Here is a 22,388-nt window from a genome sequence, read left to right on the forward strand (position 1 = left end):
TTTGATTATATACAATATATATATATATATATATATATATATATATATATATATATATATATATATATATATAAAATATACATATACAGTGGTCGAAGTGGGGCGGTATACCGCGGTATGGTATACCGCCACTTCTTCCAATGACCCGGAAGTTTTTTATTTTATTAAATGAAAAAGTGTGCAGCAGGAGGCAAGAGAAGTGGCAAACCTGCTGCACATGGTGCTCCCGTCCCTGCTCGGCGGCTGCCCACCCGCTCACAGCGCCCGCAACAAATGGCGATCAGAGGGACCTCTCCGCACCAAAAGCCTCCTTATCACCGCCGCTGCCCATGGGTGCCTCCGCCCACCACAGTCAGGTAATGTTCCCCTGCTGTCACCCTCTCTCCCTGTCCTTACTGTCCCTCTCCCTGCTGTCACTCTCTCTCTCTCCCTGTCCCTGCTGTCACTCTCTCTCTCCCTGTCCCTGCTGTCACTCTGGCTGTGGATCATACCATGTGCTATAATGTGAATTTCGGCTCATTCAGTGTGCTATAATGTGAATTTCGGCTCATTCAGTGTGCTATAATGTGAATTTCGGCTCATTCAGTGTGCTATAATGTGAATTTCGGCTCGTACCGTGTGCTATAATGTGAATTTCGTCTCGTACCGTGTGCTATAATGTGAATTTCGGCTCGTACCGTGTGCTATAATGTGAATTTCGTCTCGTACCGTGTGCTATAATGTGAATTTTGGCTCGTACCATGTGCTATAAGGGAAAGGGGCACCAGTACTAGATAGTATAAGGGGTTCTACTACACTGGACACGCCCCCTTCTGGGTGACCACTCCCCACTTTCTGAAGCATAATTGCATCCTTGACTTTTCCATACCCCTACTTCAAAATTTCCACTTCGACCACTATATATATATATATATATATATATATATATCCATCCATGGAGAAAATCCGGTACTCCAAACGTGAATAGTCGTGGTGGCTCAGGTGCCTTCCTTAAGGGGTCAGGGCCCCTGCACATGCAGCAAATGACAGGAAGCGGCACTCAGAGACTTAGTAAATCGTGCAAAATAAAGCAGCAAAGCTTTAATAATATCAGCACATCAACGTTTCGGGGTTTTCCCTATATATATATATATATATATATATATATATATAGATAGATAGATAGATAGATAGATAGATAGATAGATAGATAGAGAGAGAGAGAGAGAGAGTTGACTTGCTCAGGTGCCTTCCCCTCAGAGTTGTCTCTGCTACATACAATCCATAAAGTGGGCGGCACTCAGAGACTCAAAAAAATCAAGTAGGTGAACAAGCCCCGCAGGGCAAACTTTAATGTGACGTTTCAGGGTACTCTCTGTGGCCTCACAGTGGTCTCCAAAAAAATGGTTGTTTTAAATGTTTGAATTGCACCACTTGCCGCTATTTAATTGGAGGCGACTCTTTTCTATCATCCATATAGTGGCAAAAAGTTTAGTATTCGACACAGGATGACTTGTACGATGAGATTCATTGTTTAATTACATGCCCGTGTGTTGAGCTATGTCGGTAAGACCGACAGGACTCTTAGAGAGCGTATGACAGCACATAGGTCTTCGATTAGAGCAGCGATTGAGACGGGACATAGTAACCAGCCGGTGGCAAGGCATTTTGCCACCGCTGGCCACAGTCTCGCCTCACTCAGATATGGTATCATTGACCACATCCCCCCTAATCCAAGAGGAGGGGATCGGTCGCTGAAATTGAAATGCGAGTCTAGATGAATATATAAATTGGAGACACTCACACCAAAGGGGTTAAATGTTTCTCTTGGCTTGCACTGCTTTATATAGATACTATCTTGCAGTATGATATTATTGGAGAGGTTACTGTGGAGTGCAACAAATGTATCCTTGTATTGTTAAAATGTAACGCTTCTTACTGTAATATGCTGCTGTTTAATGGTTTAATTGACTAATTTTCATCTGATTGTCTATGATAATATATGGTACTCAAGATATTTATTTAAGTTGGTTATTGATGTCAGAGTATGTACTGCCGCTTATCTATGTCATTTTTCATGTATGTTGTGTTTACTCTGTATTGTTGTAACCATGGAACGGGTGTGTTTAGGTCACTGATGTGCATCACTTACCTGCGTCCTGGGCGAGTCTTCTTGTGTTTGCATATGTTCTGATCATGTTCTAGCCCTTTTTGCGCCCCGGGCGGGAAATATGGGCGTGGCTTCATACAGGGGGCGTGGTCAGTTACGCCTCTTTTACAGTAGAGTAGCGCCACTGAAATGCTGTGCGGTGCGCAATGACGTCATCGCGCACCGCACAGTAAAGGTCCTCTCCACGAAGGGAAACTAATCACTACGCGTCTAGTTCCCTTCACAGCGGGCAGTGGGGGGTACAGCAGTAGCGGATCGTGCCATAGTGCGGCGCCCTCCGGATGGCGCCGGCCCCCCAGGGCAAAAGTCCTGCTTGCCCGTGGCAAGATCCGCTACTGGTTCTGATGACGGTGGAATAAAATACCACCGAAACGTTGATATACCTGATGACTGTGAGCTTTTTTGTTACCTGAGTGCCGCCGACAAAGATTTGCATATATATATATATATATATATATATATATACATACATACATACATACATACACACACACATACACACATATATACATTATGTATGGGCTTCCGCATTTTCTGCCTCCCCCCTGGTTGCTGGGCTACGGGACGCCGGGTCGCACTGATCACACAGAGGCGGGGTGAGGATCACATGGCGCCTAGTGTTCCGGGTCCGTAACCAGGTCTAGGAGGAGTGGCGGAGAACCCTCATTGGTGGTTGGGTGCACGGACGCTTACCCGCCTTCCTGTGTTGCCGGGTAACGAGAAGCCGGGCTGACGTGATGACGTGCGTGTGGACGCCGGCGGCGGCGAACGTCACCGGAAGACGCTGGGCATCCGGAGCCCGGCGGCATGGCGAGAAGGCGTGGATATCACTTTGGGTGAGTTATAAAACTGTTGATTTTGCTGTTGTATTTATCTGATCCTGATGACTATTTTGCAATAAAATCGAAACGTTGATCTACCTGATCTGTTCATTCCATTCATTAAGAAGACCCGTGAGTGCCACCTGCTTTGAGAGTGATTATATATATATATATATATATATATATATACATACATACATACATACACACACACAAATATACACACATATATATATATATATATATATAAAAAGTAAGATTTTAAACCTACCGGTAAATCTTTTTCTCGTAGTCCGTAGAGGATGCTACTATATATAGTGGTCGAAGTGGAAATTTTGAAGTGGGGGTATGGAAAAGTCAAGGATGCAATTATGCTTCAGAAAGTGGGGAGTGGTCACCCAAAAGGGGGCGTGTCCAGTGTAGTAGAACCCCTTATACTATCTACATCAAGTAACTCGGAATCCTCCAAGTCACGCGTAGCCACAGGCACCACAATAGGTTGGTTCATATGAAAAGATGAGACCACTTTTGGCAGGAATTGAGGACGGATCTGCAATTCCGCTCTATCCATATGGAAAACCAGATAGGGGCTTTTAAGTGACAAAGCCGCTAATTCCGACACTCGCCTAGCCGAAGCCAAGGCTAATAACATGACCACCTTCCACGTGAGATATTTCAACTCCACCGTTTTAAGTGGTTCAAACCAGTGTGACTTTAGGAAACTTAACACCACGTTAAGGTCCCAAGGTGCCACCGGAGGCACAAAAGGAGGCTGAATATGCAGCACTCCCTTTACAAAAGTCTGAACTTCTGGGAGAGAAGCCAATTCTTTTTGAAAGAAAATGGATAGGGCCGAAATCTGGACCTTAATGGAGCCTAATTTTAGGCCCAAATTCACTCCAGTTTGTAGGAAGTGAAGGAAACGGCCCAGATGGAATTCTTCCGTAGGAGCATTCCTGGCCTCACACCAAGAAACATACTTTCGCCATATACGGTGATAATGTTTTGACGTTACGTCCTTCCTAGCCTTTATCAGCGTAGGGATGACCTCAACCGGAATGCCTTTCTCTGCTAGGATCCGGCGTTCAACCGCCATGCCGTCAAATGCAGCCGCGGTAAGTCTTGGAACAGACAGGGCCCCTGCTGCAACAGGTCCTGTCTTAGAGGAAGAGGCCATGGGTCCTCTGTGAGCATTTCTTGCAGTTCCGGGTACCAAGACCTTCTTGGCCAATCCTGAACAATGAGTATTGTTCTCACTCCTCTTCTTCTTACGATTCTCAGCACCTTGGGAATGAGAGGAAGAGGAGGAAACACATAGACCGACTGGAACACCCACGGTGTTACCAGGGCGTCCACAGCTATCGCCTGACCTGGCGCAATACCGTTGTAGCTTTTTGTTGAGACGGGACGCCATCATGTCTACCTGTGGCAGTTCCCATCGATTTGTAATCTGAATGAAGACTTCGTGATGAAGTCCCCACTCTCCCGGGTGAAGGTCGTGCCTGCTGAGGAAGTCTGCTTCCCAGTTGTCCACCCCCGGAATGAACACTGCTGACAGTGCTTGCACGTGATTCTCCGCCCACCGAAGAATCCTGGTGGCTTCCGCCAATCTGGAACAATGAGGATTGTTCTCACTCCTCTTTTTCTTATTATCCTCAACACCTTGTGTATGAGAGGAAGAGGAGGAAATACATAAACCGACTGGAACACCCACGGTGTCACTAGGGCGTCTACAGCTACTGCATGAGGGTCTCTTGACCTTGTGCAATACCTCTGTAGCTTTTTGTTGAGGCGGGACGCCATCATGTCTATCTGTGGCAGTTCCCACCGACATGTAATCTGTGCGAAGACTTCCTGATGAAGTCCCCACTCTCCCGGATGTAGGTCATGTCTGCTGAGGAAGTCTGCTTCCCAGTTGTCCACTCCCGGAATGAACACTGCTGACAGTGCGCTTACGTGATTCTCCGCCCAGCGAAGAATTCTGGTGGCTTCTGCCATCGCCACACTGCTCCTTGTGCCGCCTTGTCGGTTTACATGAGCCACTGCAGTGACGTTGTCTGACTGGATCAGAACCGGTTGGTCGCGAAGAAAGGTCTCCGCTTGACGTAGGGCGTTGTATATGGCCCTTAGTTCCAGGACGTTGATGTGAAGACAAGACTCTTGACTTGACCAAAGACCTTGGAAATTTCTTCCCTGTGTGACTGCTCCCCAACCTCGGAGGCTTGCGTCTGTGGTCACCAGGATCCAGTCCTGAATGCCGAATCAGCGGCCCTCGAGAAGGTGAGCACTCTGCAGCCACCACAGGAGTGATACCCTGGCCCTGGGGGACAGGGTGATCAATCGATGAATCTGTAAATGTGATCCGGACCACTTGTCCAGTAGGTCCCATTGGAAAGTCCTCGCATGGAACCTGCCGAAGGGAATGGCCTCGTATGATGCCACCATCTTTCCCAGGACTCGAGTGCAGTGATGCACTGACACCTGTTTTGGTTTCAATAGGTTCCTGACAAGAGTCATGAGTTCCTGGGCCTTTTCTATCGGAAGATAAACCCTCTTCTGGTCCGTGTCCAGAATCATGCCCAAGAAAGACAGACGAGTCGTAGGAACCAACTGCGACTTCGGGATATTGAGAATCCAGCCGTGTTGCTGTAACACTTTCAGTGAAAGTGATACGCTGTTCAGCAACTGCTCTCTTGCTCTCGCTTTTATGAGGAGATCGTCCAAGTACGGGATAATTGTGGCACCTTGCTTGCGCAGGAGCACCATCATTTCCACCATTACCTTGGTGAAAATTCTCGGGGCCGTGGAGAGACCAAACGGCAACGTCTGAAATTGGTAATGACAATCCTGTACCGCAAATCTGAAGTACGCCTGATGAGGTGGATAAATGGGGACATGAAGGTATGCATCCTTTATGTCCAGAGACACCATAAAATCCCCCCCTTCCAGGATTGCGATGACCGCTCTTAGCGATTCCATCTTGAACTTGAACCTTTTCAAGTATAGGTTCAGAGATTTTAAATTTAAAATGGGTCCGACCGAACCGTCCGGTTTCGGGACTACAACCATTGTCGAGTAATATCCCCTTCCCTGTTGAAGGAGGGGATCCTTGACCACCACCTGTTGAAGATACAATCTTTGTATTGCATTTAACACTATTTCCCTTTCTTGGGGAGAAGCTGGTAGGGCCGATTTGAAAAATCGGCGACGAGGCACCTCTTCGAATTCCAGCTTGTGACCCTGAGAAACAATTTCTATTGCCCAGGGATCCACCTGGGAGTGAACCCAGATGTGGCTGAAAATCCGAAGACGTGCCCCCCCCTGGGCCGGACTCCGCCAGTGGAGCCCCAGCGTCATGCGGTGGATTTTGTAGAGGCCGGGGAGGACTTCTGTTCCTGGGAACTAGATGTGTTGTGCAGCTTCTTTCCTCTGCCCCTACCTCTGGCAAGAAAGGACGCACCTCGCACTTTCTTGTTTCTTTGTGATCGAAAGGACTGCATTTGATAATGCGGCGCTCTCTTAGGCTGTGAGGGAATATAAGGCAAAAAATTTGATTTTCCAGCTGTAGCTGTGGAGACTAAGTCCGAGAGACCTTCCCCAAACAATCCCTCACCCCTGTAAGGTAAAAACTCCATATGCCGTTTTGAGTCGGCATCACCTGTCCATTGCCGTGTCCATAGGACTTTTCTGGCAGAAATCGACATAGCGTTTATTCTAGAATCCAGTAGACTAATGTCTCTTTGAGCATCTCTCATATATAGGACAGCATCTTTTATATGCCCCAGGGTCAATAAAATAGTACCCTTATCTAGGGTATCAATCTCTTCAGATAAGGTATCCGTTCATGCTGCTACAGCACTACACACCCAGGCCGACGCAATTGCCGGTCTGAGTAGTGTAGCAGAATGTGTGTAAATGGACTTCATAGTACTTTTACTGCATGCTATCTGCAGGATCCCTGAGGATAGCTGTTAAGTCAGCTCTACCTTTTGGGTAAACGTGTCAATCCACCCTAGGGGAAGATTCCCATTGTATCCTGGCCCTCTTTGTGGGAATCTGCAGTTTCTTGTCTGGAGATTCCCGCTCTTTTTCTTCATGAGAGGAGGGAAATTTACCTCAGCTTTCTTCCCCTTAAACAGGTGTACCCTCGTGTCAGGGACAGATGAGTCATCAGTGAAATGCAAAACATCTTTTATTACAATAATCATATATTGAATACTTTGCTGCCAGTTTTGGCTGTACTTTGCATTATCGTAGTCGACACTGGAGTCAGACTCCGTGTCGATATCAGTGTCTATTATTTTGGATAGTGAGCGTTGTGAGACTCTGAAGGTCTCTGCGACATAGGGACAGACATGGGTAGATTCCCTGTCTGTTCTCTAATCTTTTGTGCAATAAATTTACTTTAGCACTTAATTTCACATATCCATTCAGGTGTCGGCGTTGTCGACGGAGACACCACACACACACACACATTTGCTCCATCTCCTCCTTAGGAGAGCCTTTTACCTCAGACATGTCGACACACACGTACCGACACACCACACTCAGGGAATGCTCTTTCTGAAGACAGTCCTCCCACAAGGCCCTTTGGAGAGACAGAGAGAGAGTATGCCAGCACACACCCCAGCGCTATATGACCCAGGAAAAAACACAGCAATTTAATGTTTACCCCTTAGCGCTGTTATTACTATCTGCGCCAAATTATGTGCCCGCCCTCTTCTTTAAAACCCTTTCATCTACCGTGGTATAAGCAGGGGAGAGTCCGGGGAGCTTCCTCTCAGCGGTGCTGTGGAGAAAAACATGGCGCTGGTGAGTGCTGAGGGAGAAGCCCCGCCCCTTCGGCGGCGGGCTTCAGTCCCGCTAAAAGTGTAAAATTGGCGGGGGCTCATGCATATATACAGTGTACAGCTGTATATATGCTCCCTTTTGCCAAATAAGAGGTTTATATTGCTGCCCAGGGCGCCCCCCCCCTGCGCCCTGCACCCTTACAGTGACCGGAGTATGTGAGGTGTATGGGAGCAATGGCGCACAGCTGCAGTGCTGTGCGTTACCTCAGTGAAGATCATGAAGTCTTCTGCCGCCTCTGAAGTCTTCTTTTCCTCTCATACTCACCCGGCTTCTATCTTCCGGCTCTGCGAGGGGGACGGCGGCGCGGCTCGGGGACGGACGGCTAGGGTGAGATCCTGCGTACCAATCCCTCTGGAGCTAATGGTGTCCAGTAGCCTAAGAAGCAGGACCTTGCACTCAGAGAGTAGGGCTGCTTCTCTCCCCTCAGTCCCTCGATGCAGGGAGTCTGTTGCCAGCAGTGCTCCCTGAACATAAAAAACCTAACAAAATACTTTGTCAGAAAGCTCAGGAGAGCTCCTGAAAAGCACCCAGTCTCCACTGGGCACAGTATCAAACTGAGGTCTGGAGGAGGGGCATAGAGGGAGGAGCCAGTGCACACCCAGAACTAAAGTCTTTCTTAAAGTGCCCATTTCTCCTGCGGAGCCAGTCTATCCCCATGGTCCTTACGGAGTCCTCAGCATCCTCTAGGACGTTAGAGAAATATATAAATATATATATATATATATATATATACACACATAATATATATATATATATATATATATATATATATATACACACACATACATACATATACAAACACACACACATACATACATACATATATATATATATATATATATATATATATATGTAAGTATCTATATGTACACACACACACACACACATACACATACACAAGTATACAGTAATCTGGATCTTTGAATTTCAAAAATGTACTGTCGTAGAGGTAAAAAGATATTTTCCAGCTATGCAGTTTCAAGTGAAGAATGATGAAATTATAATTTCCCTGCGGCAAAAACATAAGTTCTAATTCCACATATTCAACAGTTGCAGCTATATAAAGTTAAAGTGCTGTGGTGAACACAAATCACCACTAGAGGGGGTGCTGTCAACACAATACCGTTACCAGTAAACAGACTTATTGAAAATACAATTTCTAACAGTAAAAGTGGAACTCTAAGAACATAATTAGACAACCTAATAAAAAAAGAGAGAGAGAGATGGAGCACATTAACTGCATACTAAATTAGTCTAGGTTTTAAGTACAAATGTATAATTAAATAAAATAATAGGTTCTATGAATTATGGGAAGCCAGCCCTGGGTTATATTGGATATTGGGGTAGATCAAGGAAACAGAGCTAAAAGGTTCACACACAACTCTGTGAAAAAGGGGACAAAAACACACACACAGCTTTAGTGCCAAAGTCAAAAGGTCAGCAGTAAAAGGTATAAGGAAGATAATCTAGCAAAGTCATTCTCTATTTAATAACCCATGACATTACTCCAGCCGTTCACAAGGTGCTGAAAACATGGCAGCTGTTAGCTACCAGGGGCACATTCGGCTTTTGACACATCTGACAGTTGAAGTCAATGGGCCAGCACCAAAGTATCAATGTAGAGTTGAGTTACGGCTTGCAACACAAACCAGAGCACCCCACTTCTCCAGCTTCACCGCAGGTGAAAGTCCCTACAATGGAAATACAAAGCAGTGGATAATGGCTTCCCCCCACCAGATGGTTTTCATTAGGATTACTGAATAAAGAGTAAGTCTAACAAGAAGATAGACACCATTACTTGCCCTCAGCTTCTCTCGTGCCTTCAGATCCCACCCCGGGGGTTCCAGCCAGGCAGGAATGACAGCAGAAGAACCTAAGTACTTCAAGAAATATAACTAGGGGGTTGGGGGCCACATTGCCTTCACAGCCTCCTCAATGCTTTTATTACAGAAGCCTGCATTGTTAGGATGGCAAGTGGACACACACATAAAAGCAGTAGCAGCAGACACAAAGCTGGCCATTTATACTGTTACAAATGAGGCCCATCTAAAAAGCTGACAGACCCTATTAGTAAAGAACTCTGTAATAGCATAAAAACCTTTCCTCCGCAAAATAAATTCACATTACTTTATTGCTTTTTTTTTTTTTTTTAGCTTTCTAGAAAAAAAGGTTTCCATCCTTAACGTACACTTGCCGATCAGTCATTATTATTATTATTGGAAGAATGAAAGGGAACTCTAACAAGTTGAAATAAGGTTACTTGCTACAAATGTTTAATCCGCCTTAAAAATCGGACACCTAAAACATAAAATGGATCCAGCGTTAATATACAGATTTACAAAAAAACAACAACACATCCACAGAATTTTAAAGATTACATATCTGTTCCACGGTGCGTAATCTTTAGAATGGCTATATCACTCGAGTGTAAGCTTTTGGGAATAGGGCCGTCTCAGTCCCTGTGGCACATAACACTCCCATTTCTCTTAATGGATGTTCTAATTTATTTAGCCACTTGAACAGTGCTGCAAAATAAGTGGTTTCCTTATTAATAAAAGATACTATTTATAAAAATAACTGATCTAACAAGTTGTTGTTGTTGTTTTTTTTTACATAAGTGCAGCACAAACATTTCTGTAGTCAGTCAGAGGCTGGCTGGAATAAAAAGTTTTTGGGTGCTATCACATTTGCATCGTGCCCTTCGGTTTACTATATATAACTTTATCTGCAAGAGCACTGCTTAAAAAAATATTTTTCACAGTCCAAGTGACGTGTTGCAACTGCAATGCCGTCTTATGCGGTTAGGACTATAAGCTGCTTGCACACCTAAATAAAAATAAAAAAAAAGATAAAATATTTAACAAGAAAAAAAAATTAGAGATTTTTTTTTAACCTATATAAAAAAACAACACAAAACACACTGGGCAATAAAAAAGCTATATAAATCTCCCTAGCTATTAAAAAAAGGGGGTAAAAAGCTACACTGGAAGGAAAAGAAAAAAAAGAAAAAAACAGGCAGCAAATGGGACCTCATAATCATCTATCAATAATAGCAGGGGGTGTTTACACATCCTACACTGCCGTTGCCTTTTCTTAAACCATTAGGGTAATCACGAGGGGGCAACATGAACAGCCGCCCCCTGAGTTGCTCCCTATGGCCGATAATATTCAGGGCTTCCACAAAGACAGAGAGAGGTCAGAGACAGAGGGGGTGGCCACCACAAAACCTTTACAAAACCCTGTGCTAATTCCTATTAGAAAGCAGAAAAAACAGATGGTGGAGCAATACATTTACAGACCTGTATTGCAGACTTCAATATTTAGCAGTTAAAGGCCCTAGGACCCCCTTGGAGGCCCTTCACTTTTCAAAGGTCATTAGGATCTTAAGTATATCCAAAGGTTTTATTTAGTGGTTTGATTGGGAGAGAATTACAACTAATTATGTGGCCACACAAAATGATCAGTTTAGGATACACTCTAGCTATACATATATAAAACCATTACATCATATTTCAATCCAACTAAAATAAAAACAATCAGTCTTTTGCAAGAACCATTTAAAAGCATAAAAGAAAAATAAATCCTGTTCGATAGGAAAGAAAAAAAAAAAACATCTTGCATGTAGTGTATTTTCAAAACGAGCAATGATCCAAAAACCCAATCACTTATTTTCCAAATGAATCCAATTAGTCCCACGTGTGACCTGCTAGCCCATCTGTATAAGCAGGACTTAATGTGCGCTGCTCTCTCGCACTTCACTTTGAAGTATGAGGCAGATAAATTTAGTTTAATTTCCAGCAGATCTGACTATCCATTTTCCAAATGAACCATCTGGATCAGCCTATTAAAATTAATTTATAACCTTACACACACACACAGAAAAAAAACCCAACATGTTTGTTACTCTCAAACTTGCCAAAACTTATAATTGTCTTTGAGTACTGTGATCAAATGGGAGAGATTTTGGGACTGACAGATAATAACACATAGTGATACACTGAGAGTGAGTGCCCTGGTGTGCGAGCCATGAATCTGCATTGATTCTCAATGGACTAACAGACAGCTACTGAGCATTCACTATTATAGTATGTTCACGTGTCTATAATATTTCACTTGACAGCTACACATTTTGAAACTGCATGTTTTTCTGTTTGTTTTTTTAAGCTTTATAGCAGCTTGACATGCAAATGAGAGAATTATGTTTGATGATTGACTTTTTAGTCACATTTTTATTTTATTTTTTTAGAAAACAAAAACACTTTAAATTGGACTTCACCACGGCAACCCTTGTCAAGGGGCAGGGTATGTTATCCTGACGGGATCAGTACGAAATCCCGCTGGACGGGATCCCGGCGGTCGGAATACCGACACCGGAATCCCGACCAGCACAATCCCGACAGGGGGGCGAGCGCAGCGCAGCCCCTTGCAGGCTCGCTGCGCTTGCCACGCTACGCTCGGCACACTCATTTATTCTCCCTCTGTGGGTGTCGCGGACAACCATGGAGGGATAATATGTCGGGATTGTGCCGGTCGGGATTCCGGTGTCGGTATTTCGACCGCCAGGATTCCGTCCTGCGGGATGTTGACCGCATCCCATCCTGACACCAGACATGGTAAGAAGGTATTCTACCCCTCCCCCGGCCCCAACCCTAACCCTCTGGGGTGGCGGCTACAGCCCTTTGTCAGGGCATGCTGAATTGACTTTCCTGGTGGGGAAAGGAACTGGCAAGGAGTGGATGGCAGGGGCAGCACTGGGAAAAGTGTCAGCAAAAGTTAAAAGCTTCAAGTGACATCTGATTTAAGAGCTACAGTATCTATTTCAAATATGTTGACATTTTCTATTGTACTTCTTACTACTGTAATGGGCCCTACACACTGAAAGATTTCAGTTAGCGATGTGAACGTTCTCGTTCATTAATGAATGAGAACTCGTTTATATCGTTCAGCGTGTAGGCACCAACGATGAACGGCCCCGCGCTCATTCATCGTTGGTGCCAGGTCGCTTTCGCATGCAGGCCAATCTCTTCTATATTAGCATGCACTGCTATGGAGCCGGGTGACGGGGGAGTGTGAAGAAACTTCACTCCCCCTGTCACCTCTTCCCCTGCGCCGGAAAACCTAGGGGTTCAGATTTTCAGCAATGGAGTAATTTAGTATGCCATGGATGTGTGTTACTGGCCTTTTAACATTAGAGTGAATACGGGTTGTATTGTGTTTCCAACATGTGCAGTTGAGATGAGTTGTGTTAGGTGTTGAGCACAATGGGCTGTGCAGCACAGACGTGGAAAGTAAAATGGGCTGTGTAGTAAGTCTGCATGTATACCAAGCCAATTGGGTTGTATTGCACATGTGGGCCAGAGGTGTAGCAATAAGGACGGCTGTGGCTGTATTAGCAACCACCACTCGGTCCATCCTTACAGCCATAGTTCATATTACCAGCAGCCACTTTCTGCACCTAGTGATTCCTCATCAGCAGCACCAAGATAAGGGCGACACTGCAACACAAGTGAGATGTGCTGTACACTGCAGGCACAAAGGACTTGTATACTAGTGGAATCGAGCAGTGATAGAAACTTTCACATGTATTACGGCTTTTAGAACGGTACAGGAGGGAATCATTTTGCAAAGGAAGAGAAGTATTAGAACATGAGGACATTTGGTTGACAAATACAGCAAATACAGAAATAGCGCACAAGCATCTCCACTTCTGCCAAGAGAAATTGGTCACATTACTTCACTAATGTACAAATAGTTAAGTAATGTGCAATCCTCAAGTCTGTGCCCCTCACCCTTAGTGTCCACCTACTGTATAGACACCTCTAGAAAGTAAGCTCTTATCCTCCCTACGTAATTATGTGATCAATGCAATTGGGTCATGTATATAAAAGGCAAGTTCTCATCTTTACAGAAGGTAGTGAATTTGTCAACAGTCAGAATGTCAACCAAAGAATGCCAACATGGTAGAAATGTTTATTTCAAGCATTTTAACCGTGTCAGCATTATAACTTTAAAAATAATGCTTTACAATGATATTTAAAAGTTATAAAGACAATAAAAATGCTTGAAATAGCATTTCTGCCGAGATGGCATTCTCCAGTAGTCAACGGTTATTACAAGACCCGCTTGTACCACTTTGTGCTTATGCACTGTGCTGTATGTTTTACCTGTTTGCATGGCGCTGCACAGTCTGTGTGGTACCATATAATAGACAATAATAAAAATAATAAGAATTTACTCACCGGTAATTCTATTTCTCGTAGTCCGTAGTGGATGCTGGGAACTCCGAAAGGACCATGGGGAATAGCGGGCTCCGAAGGAGGCTGGGCACTCTAGAAAGATTTAGGACTACCTGGTGTGCACTGGCTCCTCCCACTATGACCCTCCTCCAAGCCTCAGTTAGGACACTGTGCCCGGACGAGCGTACACAATAAGGAAGGATTTTGAATCCCGGGTAAGACTCATACCAGCCACACCAATCACACCGTACAACTCGTGATATGAATCCCAGTTAACAGTATGAAACAACTGAGCCTCTCAACAGATGGCTCAACAATAACCCGATTTAGTTAACAATAACTATGTACAAGTATTGCAGATAAACCGCACTTGGGATGGGCGCCCAGCATCCACTACGGACTACGAGAAATAGAATTACCGGTGAGTAAATTCTTATTTTCTCTAACGTCCTAGTGGATGCTGGGAACTCCGAAAGGACCATGGGGATTATACCAAAGCTCCCAAACGGGCGGGAGAGTGTGGATGACTCTGCAGCACCGAATGAGAGAACTCCAGGTCCTCCTCAGCCAGGGTATCAAATTTGTAGAATTTTGCAAACGTGTTTGCCCCTGACCAAGTAGCTGCTCGGCAAAGTTGGAAAGCCGAGACCCCTCGGGCAGCCGCCCAAGATGAGCCCACCTTCCTAGTGGAATGGGCATTTACAGATTTTGGCTGTGGCAGGCCTGCCACAGAATGAGCAAGCTGAATTGTACTACAAATCCAGCGAGCAATAGTCTGCTTAGAAGCAGGAGCACCCAGCTTGTTCGGTGCATACAGGATAAACAGCGAGTCAGATTTTCTGACTCCAGCCGTCCTGGAAACATATATTTTCAGGGCCCTGACAACGTCTAGCAACTTGGAGTCCTCCAAGTCCCTAGTAGCCGCAGGCACCACAATAGGCTGGTTCAGGTGAAACGCTGACACCACCTTTGGGAGAAATTGGGGACGAGTCCTCAATTCTGCCCTATCCATATGGAAAATCAGATAAGGGCTTTTACATGATAAAGCCGAAAATTCTGACACACGCCTGGCTGAAGCCAAAGCCAATAACATGACCACTTTCCACGTGAGATATTTCAGATCCACGGTTTTTAGTGGCTCAAACCAATGTGATTTTAAGAAACTCAACATCACGTTGAGATCCCAAGGTGCCACAGGAGGCACAAATGGGGGCTGAATATGCAGCACTCCTTTCACAAATGTCTGAACTTCAGGTACTGAAGCTAGTTCTTTTTGAAAGAAAAATCGACAGAGCCGAGATCTGTACTTTAATGGAGCCTAGTTTTAGGCCCATATTAACTCCTGCTTGCAGGAAATGCAGAAATCGACCTAGTTGAAATTCCTCTGTTGGGGCCTTTTCGGCCTCACACCATGCAACATACTTCCGCCATATGCGGTGATAATGATTTGCTGTAACCTCTTTCCTAGCTTTAATAAGCGTAGGAATGACTTCCTCCGGAATGCCCTTTTCCTTCAGGATCCGGCGTTCAACCGCCATGCCGTCAAACACAGCCGCGGTAAGTCTTGGAACAGACAGTGCCCCTGCTGTAGCAGGTCTTGTCTGAGCGGCAGAGACCACGGGTCCTCTGAGATCATCTCTTGAAGTTCCGGGTACCACGCTCTTCTTGGCCAATCCGGAACCACGAGAATTGTGTTTACACCTCGCTTTCTTATTATTCTCAATACCTTTGGTATGAGAGGTAGAGGAGGGAACACATAAACTGACTGGTATACCCACGGTGTCACTAGAGCGTCCACAGCTATCGCCTGAGGGTCTCTTGACCTGGCGCAATACCTCTCTAGTTTTTTGTTTATGCGGGACGCCATCATGTCCACCTGTGGACGACCCCACTGATTTACAATCATTTGGAAGACTTCTGGATGAAGTCCCCACTCTCCCGGGTGGAGGTCGTGCCTGCTGAGAAAGTCTGCTTCCCAGTTGTCCACTCCCGGGATGAACACTGCTGACAGTGCTAGTACATGATTTTCCGCCCATCGGAGAATCCTTGTGGCTTCTGCCATTGCCATCCTGCTTCTTGTGCCGCCCTGTCGATTCACATGGGCGACTGCCGTGATGTTGTCTGACTGGATCAGCACCGGCTGGTGTAGGAGCAGGGATTTTGCTTGACTTAGGGCATTGTAAATGGCCCTTAGTTCCAGAATATTTATGTGAAGGGAAGTCTCCTGACTTGACCATAGTCCTTGGAAGTTTCTTCCCTTTGTGACTGCCCCCCAGCCTCGTAGGCTGGCATCCGTGGTCACCAGGACCCAGTCCTATATGCCGAATCTGCGGCCCTCCAAAAGATGAGCACTCTGCAGCCACCACAGAAGAGACACCCTGGATCTTGGGGACAGGGTTATCAAGCGATGCATCTGAAGATGCGATCCGGACCACTTGTCCAACAGGTCCCACTGAAAAATTCTGGCATGGAACCTGCCGAATGGAATTGCTTCGTAAGAAGCTACCATTTTTCCCAGGACCCGCGTGCAGTGATGCACCAATACCTGTTTTGGTTTTAGGAGGTCTCTGACTAGAGAAGACGACAACTCCCTGGCTTTCTCCTCCGGGAGAAACACTTTTTTCTGGACTGTGTCCAGAATCATTCCCAGGAACATTAGACGTGTCGTCGGGACCAGCTGTGACTTTGGGATATTCAGAATCCAGCCGTGCTGGCGCAGCACTTCCTGAGATAGTGCTACTCCCACTAACAACTGTTCCTTGGATCATGCCTTTATTAGGAGATCGTCCAAGTATGGGATAATTAAAACTCCCTTTTTTCGAAGGAGTATCATCATTTCCGCCATAACCTTGGTAAATACCCTCGGTGCCGTGGACAGTCCAAACGGCAGCGTCTGGAATTGGTAATGGCAACCCTGTACCACAAATCTGAGGTACTCCTGGTGAGGATGGTAAATGGGGACATGCAGGTAAGCATCCTTGATGTCCAGGGATACCATGTAATCCCCCTCCTCCAGGCTTGCAATAACCGCCCTGAGCGATTCCATCTTGAACTTGAATTTTTTTATGTATGTGTTCAAGGATTTCAAATTTAAAATGGGTCTCACCGAACCGTCCGGTTTCGGCACCACAAATAGTGTGGAATAGTAACCCCGGCCTTGTTGAAGTAGGGGTACCTTGATTATCACCTGCTGGGAATACAGCTTGTGAATCGCTGCTAGCACCGCCTCCCTGTCTGAGGGAGCAATCGGCAAGGCAGATTTTAGGAACCGGTGGGGTGGAGCCGCCTCGAATTCCAGCTTGTACCCCTGAGATACTATTTGAAGGATCCAGGGATCCACCTGTGAGCGAGCCCACTGATCGCTGAATTTCATGAGGCGGGCCCCCACCGTACCTGGCTCCGCCTGTGGAGCCCCACCGTCATGCGGCGGACTTGGAAGAGGAAGCGGGGGAGGACTTTTGCTCCTGGGAACCTGCTGTTTGTTGCAGCCTTTTTCCCCTACCTCTGCCTCTAGAGAGAAAAGACCCTCCTTTTCCCTGCTTGTTTTTCTGGGTCCGAAAGGACTGAACCTGATAAAATGGCGCCTTCTTAGGCTGTGAGGGGACATGGGGTAAAAATGCTGACTTCCCAGACGTTGCTGTGGAAACTAGGTCGGAGAGACCATCCCCAAATAATTCCTCCCCCTTATAAGGCAAAACTTCCATGTGCCTTTTGGAATCTGCATCTCCAGTCCACTGGCGAGTCCATAAGCATCTCCTTGCAGAGATGGACAATGCACTTATTTTAGATGCCAGCCGGCAGACTTCCCTCTGTGCATCTCTCATATATAAGACTGAGTCTTTGATATGGTCAATTGTTAGCAGAATCGTGTCTCTGTCTAGTGTGTCAATATTTTCTGACAGTTTATCCGACCACGCAGCGGCAGCACTGCACATCCATGCTGACGCAATAGCTGGTCTAAGTATAATGCCTGAGTGTGTATATACAGACTTCAGGATCGCCTCCTGCTTTCTATCAGCAGGTTCCTTAAGGGTGGCCGTAACCTGAGACGGTAGTGCCACCTTTTTAGACAAACGTGTGAGCGCTTTATCCACTCTAGGAGGTGTTTCCCAACGTAACCTATCCTCTGGCGGGAAAGGGAACGCCATTAGTTCCTTCTTAGGAATTACCAATTTCTTATCAGGGGAAGCCCACGCTTCTTCACACACTTCATTTAATTCATCTGACGGGGGAAAAACTACAGGTAGTTTTTTCTGCCCAAACATAATACCCTTTTTTGTGGTACCTGGATGTAAATCAGAGATATTTAACACCTCTTTCATTGCCTCAATCATGCAGTGAATGGCCTTCATGGGCATTAAATTTGACTCCTCGTCGTCGACACTGGTGTCAGTATCCGTGTCGACATCTACTTGTGCCATCTGAGATAGCGGGCGTTTCAGAGCCCCTGATGACTTTTGAGACGCCTGGACAGGCACGAGCTGAGAACTCGGCTGTCCCGCAGTCGGCATGTCGTCAAATTTCTTATGTAATGAGTCTATACGTGCACTCATTTCTTTCCATAAACACATCCACTCAGGTGTCTGCCCCCCAGGGGGTGACATCCCTTCTAAAGGCATCTGCTCCGCCTCCACCTCATTATCCTCATCAAACATGTCGACACAGCCGTACCGACACACTCCACACACACAGGAAATGCTCAATATAGAGGACAGGACCCACAAAAGCCCTTTGGGGGGACAGAGTGAGAGTATGACAGCACACACCAGAGCGCTATATAAGGCAGGGACTAACTGAGTTATGTCCCTTATAGCTGCTTTTTAATATAACTATATACTGCGCCAAATTAAATGCCCCCCCTCTCTCTTTTTTACCCTTTTCTGTAGAGTTGTCTGCAGGGGAGATCCAGGGAGCTTCCTTCCAGCGGAACTGTGAGGGAAAAATGGCGCCCAGTGTGCTGAGGGAGATAGCTCCGCCCCTTTTCCGCGGCCTATTCTCCCGCTTTTTTCTGGATTCTGGCAGGGGTATTTACCTCATATATAGCCCCTGGGGCTATATTTTGAGGTATTTTTGCCAGCCAAGGTGTTTTTATTGCTGCCTCAGGGCGCCCCCCCCAGCGCCCTGCACCCTCAGTGACCGGAGTGTGAAGTGTGAGAGGAGCAATGGCGCACAGCTGCAGTGCTGTGCGCTACCTTGGTGAAGACTGATGTCTTCATGCCGCCGATTTTCCGGACCATCTTCTTGCTTCTGGCTCTGTAAGGGGGACGGCGGCGCGGCTCCGGGACCGAACATCAAGGCTGGGCCTGCGGTCGATCCCTCTGGAGCTAATGGTGTCCAGTAGCCTAAGAAGCCCAATCCGGCTGCAAGCAGGCGAGTTCGCTTCTTCTCCCCTTAGTCCCTCGCTGCAGTGAGCCTGTTGCCAGCAGGTCTCACTGAAAATAATAAACCTAAGACTATCTTTCTTCTAAGAGCTCAGGAGAGCCCCTAGTGTGCATCCAACCTCGGCCGGGCACAAAATCTAACTGAGGCTTGGAGGAGGGTCATAGTGGGAGGAGCCAGTGCACACCAGGTAGTCCTAAATCTTTCTAGAGTGCCCAGCCTCCTTCGGAGCCCGCTATTCCCCATGGTCCTTTCGGAGTTCCCAGCATCCACTAGGACGTTAGAGAAAATAAGAATTATAATGGTAAGATTTACATATAAAACAAATCCACAGTAAAGACACACACAAATACAATCTGACTGCTCTAGAAATAGCAAGTTTCTAACGCAGGTTCCCTCATCCCCATCTGCAGGTTTTAAGTTGGGAATCTAGAACACTGTAGCCTTTTAGCCCCCATAAACAATTTCTAGATTTACACACAGATACATCATGCTGCAATGAAAGGTTGCACGCGTGTCACTTACAATCCTTCTAACATTACATATTAAAATGTACGCAATTTGAAAAAAACATCACCTTATACAAGACACCCATGGAAAGCATCTATGTGGGACATACATCTACAGGCCGGATTCCCTATTCTGCCAATCAGATGATCAGCGATCTGATTCGCCAGAATTCGATGATCCTTGACCGTTGGTGGATCATGGAAAAAACAGCATGTAAAAAAAAAAAAAAATCACTGGCTTAACCATCCCGACCATATTTAAAGGGCCCCATATACTACAACGATATGTCTGAGGCTAAAGTCGGATGTCATTTCCCTTGAACTCCCGCGGGACCTTCCCGGGAGTGATTCCATAAGATTTGGTACTTTTGTGCTATTTTTGCATAAGATATATCGCATGCGATTGATGATACATCGCATGCAATATATATCGCAAGGCATACAATTGTACCATGAGATATATCTGATGGGCTGGATAGAGGGCTACGGGGGCTGGGAGTGTCCTGAGAATGCCAGTCACACTTCCCTGTGATACATCGCATGCGATATATCACATGCACAAAAAACACACTTTTTCCATTCGATTCCATCCAATTCCGATATATATTACAGGTTGAGTATCCCATATCCAAATATTCCAAAATACAGAATTTTTTGAGTGAGGTAGTGAAACATTTGTTTTCTGATGGCTCAGTGTACACAAACTTTGTTTAATACACAAAGTTATTACAAATACTGTATTAAATTACCTTTAGGCTGTGTGTATAAGGTGTATATGAAACAAATGAATTGTGTGAATGTACACATACTTTGTTTAATGCACAAAGTTACTAAAAATATTGGCTAAAATTACCTTCAGGCTGTGTGTATAAGGTGATATATGAAACATAAATGCATTCTGTGCTTAGACTTGGGTCCCATCGCCATGATATCTCATTATGGTATGCAATTATTCCAAAACACGGAAAAATCAGATATCCAAAATACGTCCGGTCCCAAGCATTTTGGATAAGGGATACTCAACCTATATTAGTGCAGCACCAACGACCTAGGGGATCCTATCCGACAGCCACGGGGACGGGTATCAGATTGGATACAATCTAAAACACATACGATTGTACACAATTTCATACAATATATCAGACGGATATATCGGAATTGTATGAAATTGTGTAAAATCGTACTAGTGTATGGGGCCCTTTAGTCAGAAATCGGCAAGTTTGGAAAATCCAACATTTTCGATTTCTCCAATCCCCCAACACCGGCAGAAAGGGGAACTGCCCCGATTTCTGTCTGATGTATGGACATCATAAGACTATTGAAGATCTTTTTCTCCTCCTTAGAAAGCTGGAATAAAACACATCAAATACCTGTCTAAGGGTATTCTTCTCTGGAATAATCTTTCTAGGGGGTTCATCCCGATGACAATCTTCTCTCTCTGAAGCGGTCTGTGAAAGGAAAAGAAGGCTTAATGTTTATTTCAATATTACCTATTATACAATACATCCTGGCTGGACAAAGGCTGAAGCCTTCAATATGGCTGGAGTTACGGAGCACAGACGCTGGCTTGTAAAATGGCCAGAGGTAAAACAATATGGATGCTGTTACAAGATCGTTTCGTTCACTTTCAGGTCAACACTGGATGTTTATTTTACGCTATAACAAAGAAAGCTGACACACTACGAGGTAGGGGTAGTTATTTTCTTGCTCAGCTTGAAGAAAACAGATAAAATGTACCAACAACAGAGACAATGGTTCTGCTATTACACATTCTCCGGATCACGCCCCACTGTTAGCAATTGTTTTAAGCCGGCTATGGATGGGACAGCGGGAAGATACAATTGCTTTTATCATGGACCCAATGTTTCTTGAAGGAGAGCGAAAAGTAAAAAAAAAAAAAAAAAAAAGTCTTAATTACATGCAACAGAAATAGGCCCATATCTGAGCAGAAACACTCTTGGTGTCTACGGCCTATGGGCCACCTGTGATCATAAAGCAGTAATACGCTTCATGTGTGCATGGTAGTTAACCCATTAAAGACCACAATGCTCTGTGGTGAACTATTTTTTTTTCTATAGTGTTTATGATGATATTTTGTGTTGGTGTTTATGCTGTAAAACCTGAGGGAATGTGCATATTGTATTTTGATGAAAAATAGCAACATCTACATATTATATTATGTTACACATTTGTGATGCTACACCATGATTAACAACATTATTTTGCAGTTTAAATTTTTTCACAACCCAATTTATATGTCACAAGATCACTAACTACAGCAAAGGGTCAGAATGTACTAAGCGGCGGGTCCTACCTACATCACGGTGGTTTTGCTATCTGCAGCTTTACGAAGGCCAAATCTACCACAAAACTGCAGAGAAAGCACACTTAATAGAATATGAAAGCACCATCAATGTTTTAGACCATAAAAAAATAGAAACCA

At 45.2% G+C, this 22,388-nt stretch overlaps 1 protein-coding gene across 4 annotated transcripts in view; it reads right to left on the reverse strand.

Moving 5' to 3' along the window:
• BTRC (beta-transducin repeat containing E3 ubiquitin protein ligase) overlaps positions 1–22,388 on the reverse strand; it is a 410,877-nt gene that overhangs the window by 247,458 nt on the left and 141,031 nt on the right. For all 4 annotated transcript variants that reach the window (XM_063961896.1, XM_063961897.1, XM_063961895.1 and 1 more), the window contains one exon: positions 21,316–21,393. In XM_063961896.1, coding sequence (XP_063817966.1) covers positions 21,316–21,393 — 78 coding nt within the window. The remainder of the gene's footprint in view (positions 1–21,315; positions 21,394–22,388) is intronic.

Source organism: Pseudophryne corroboree, chromosome 3 (genome assembly GCF_028390025.1).
Source record: "Pseudophryne corroboree isolate aPseCor3 chromosome 3, aPseCor3.hap2, whole genome shotgun sequence".
In the NCBI taxonomy this organism is placed as follows: Eukaryota; Metazoa; Chordata; class Amphibia; order Anura; family Myobatrachidae; genus Pseudophryne; species Pseudophryne corroboree.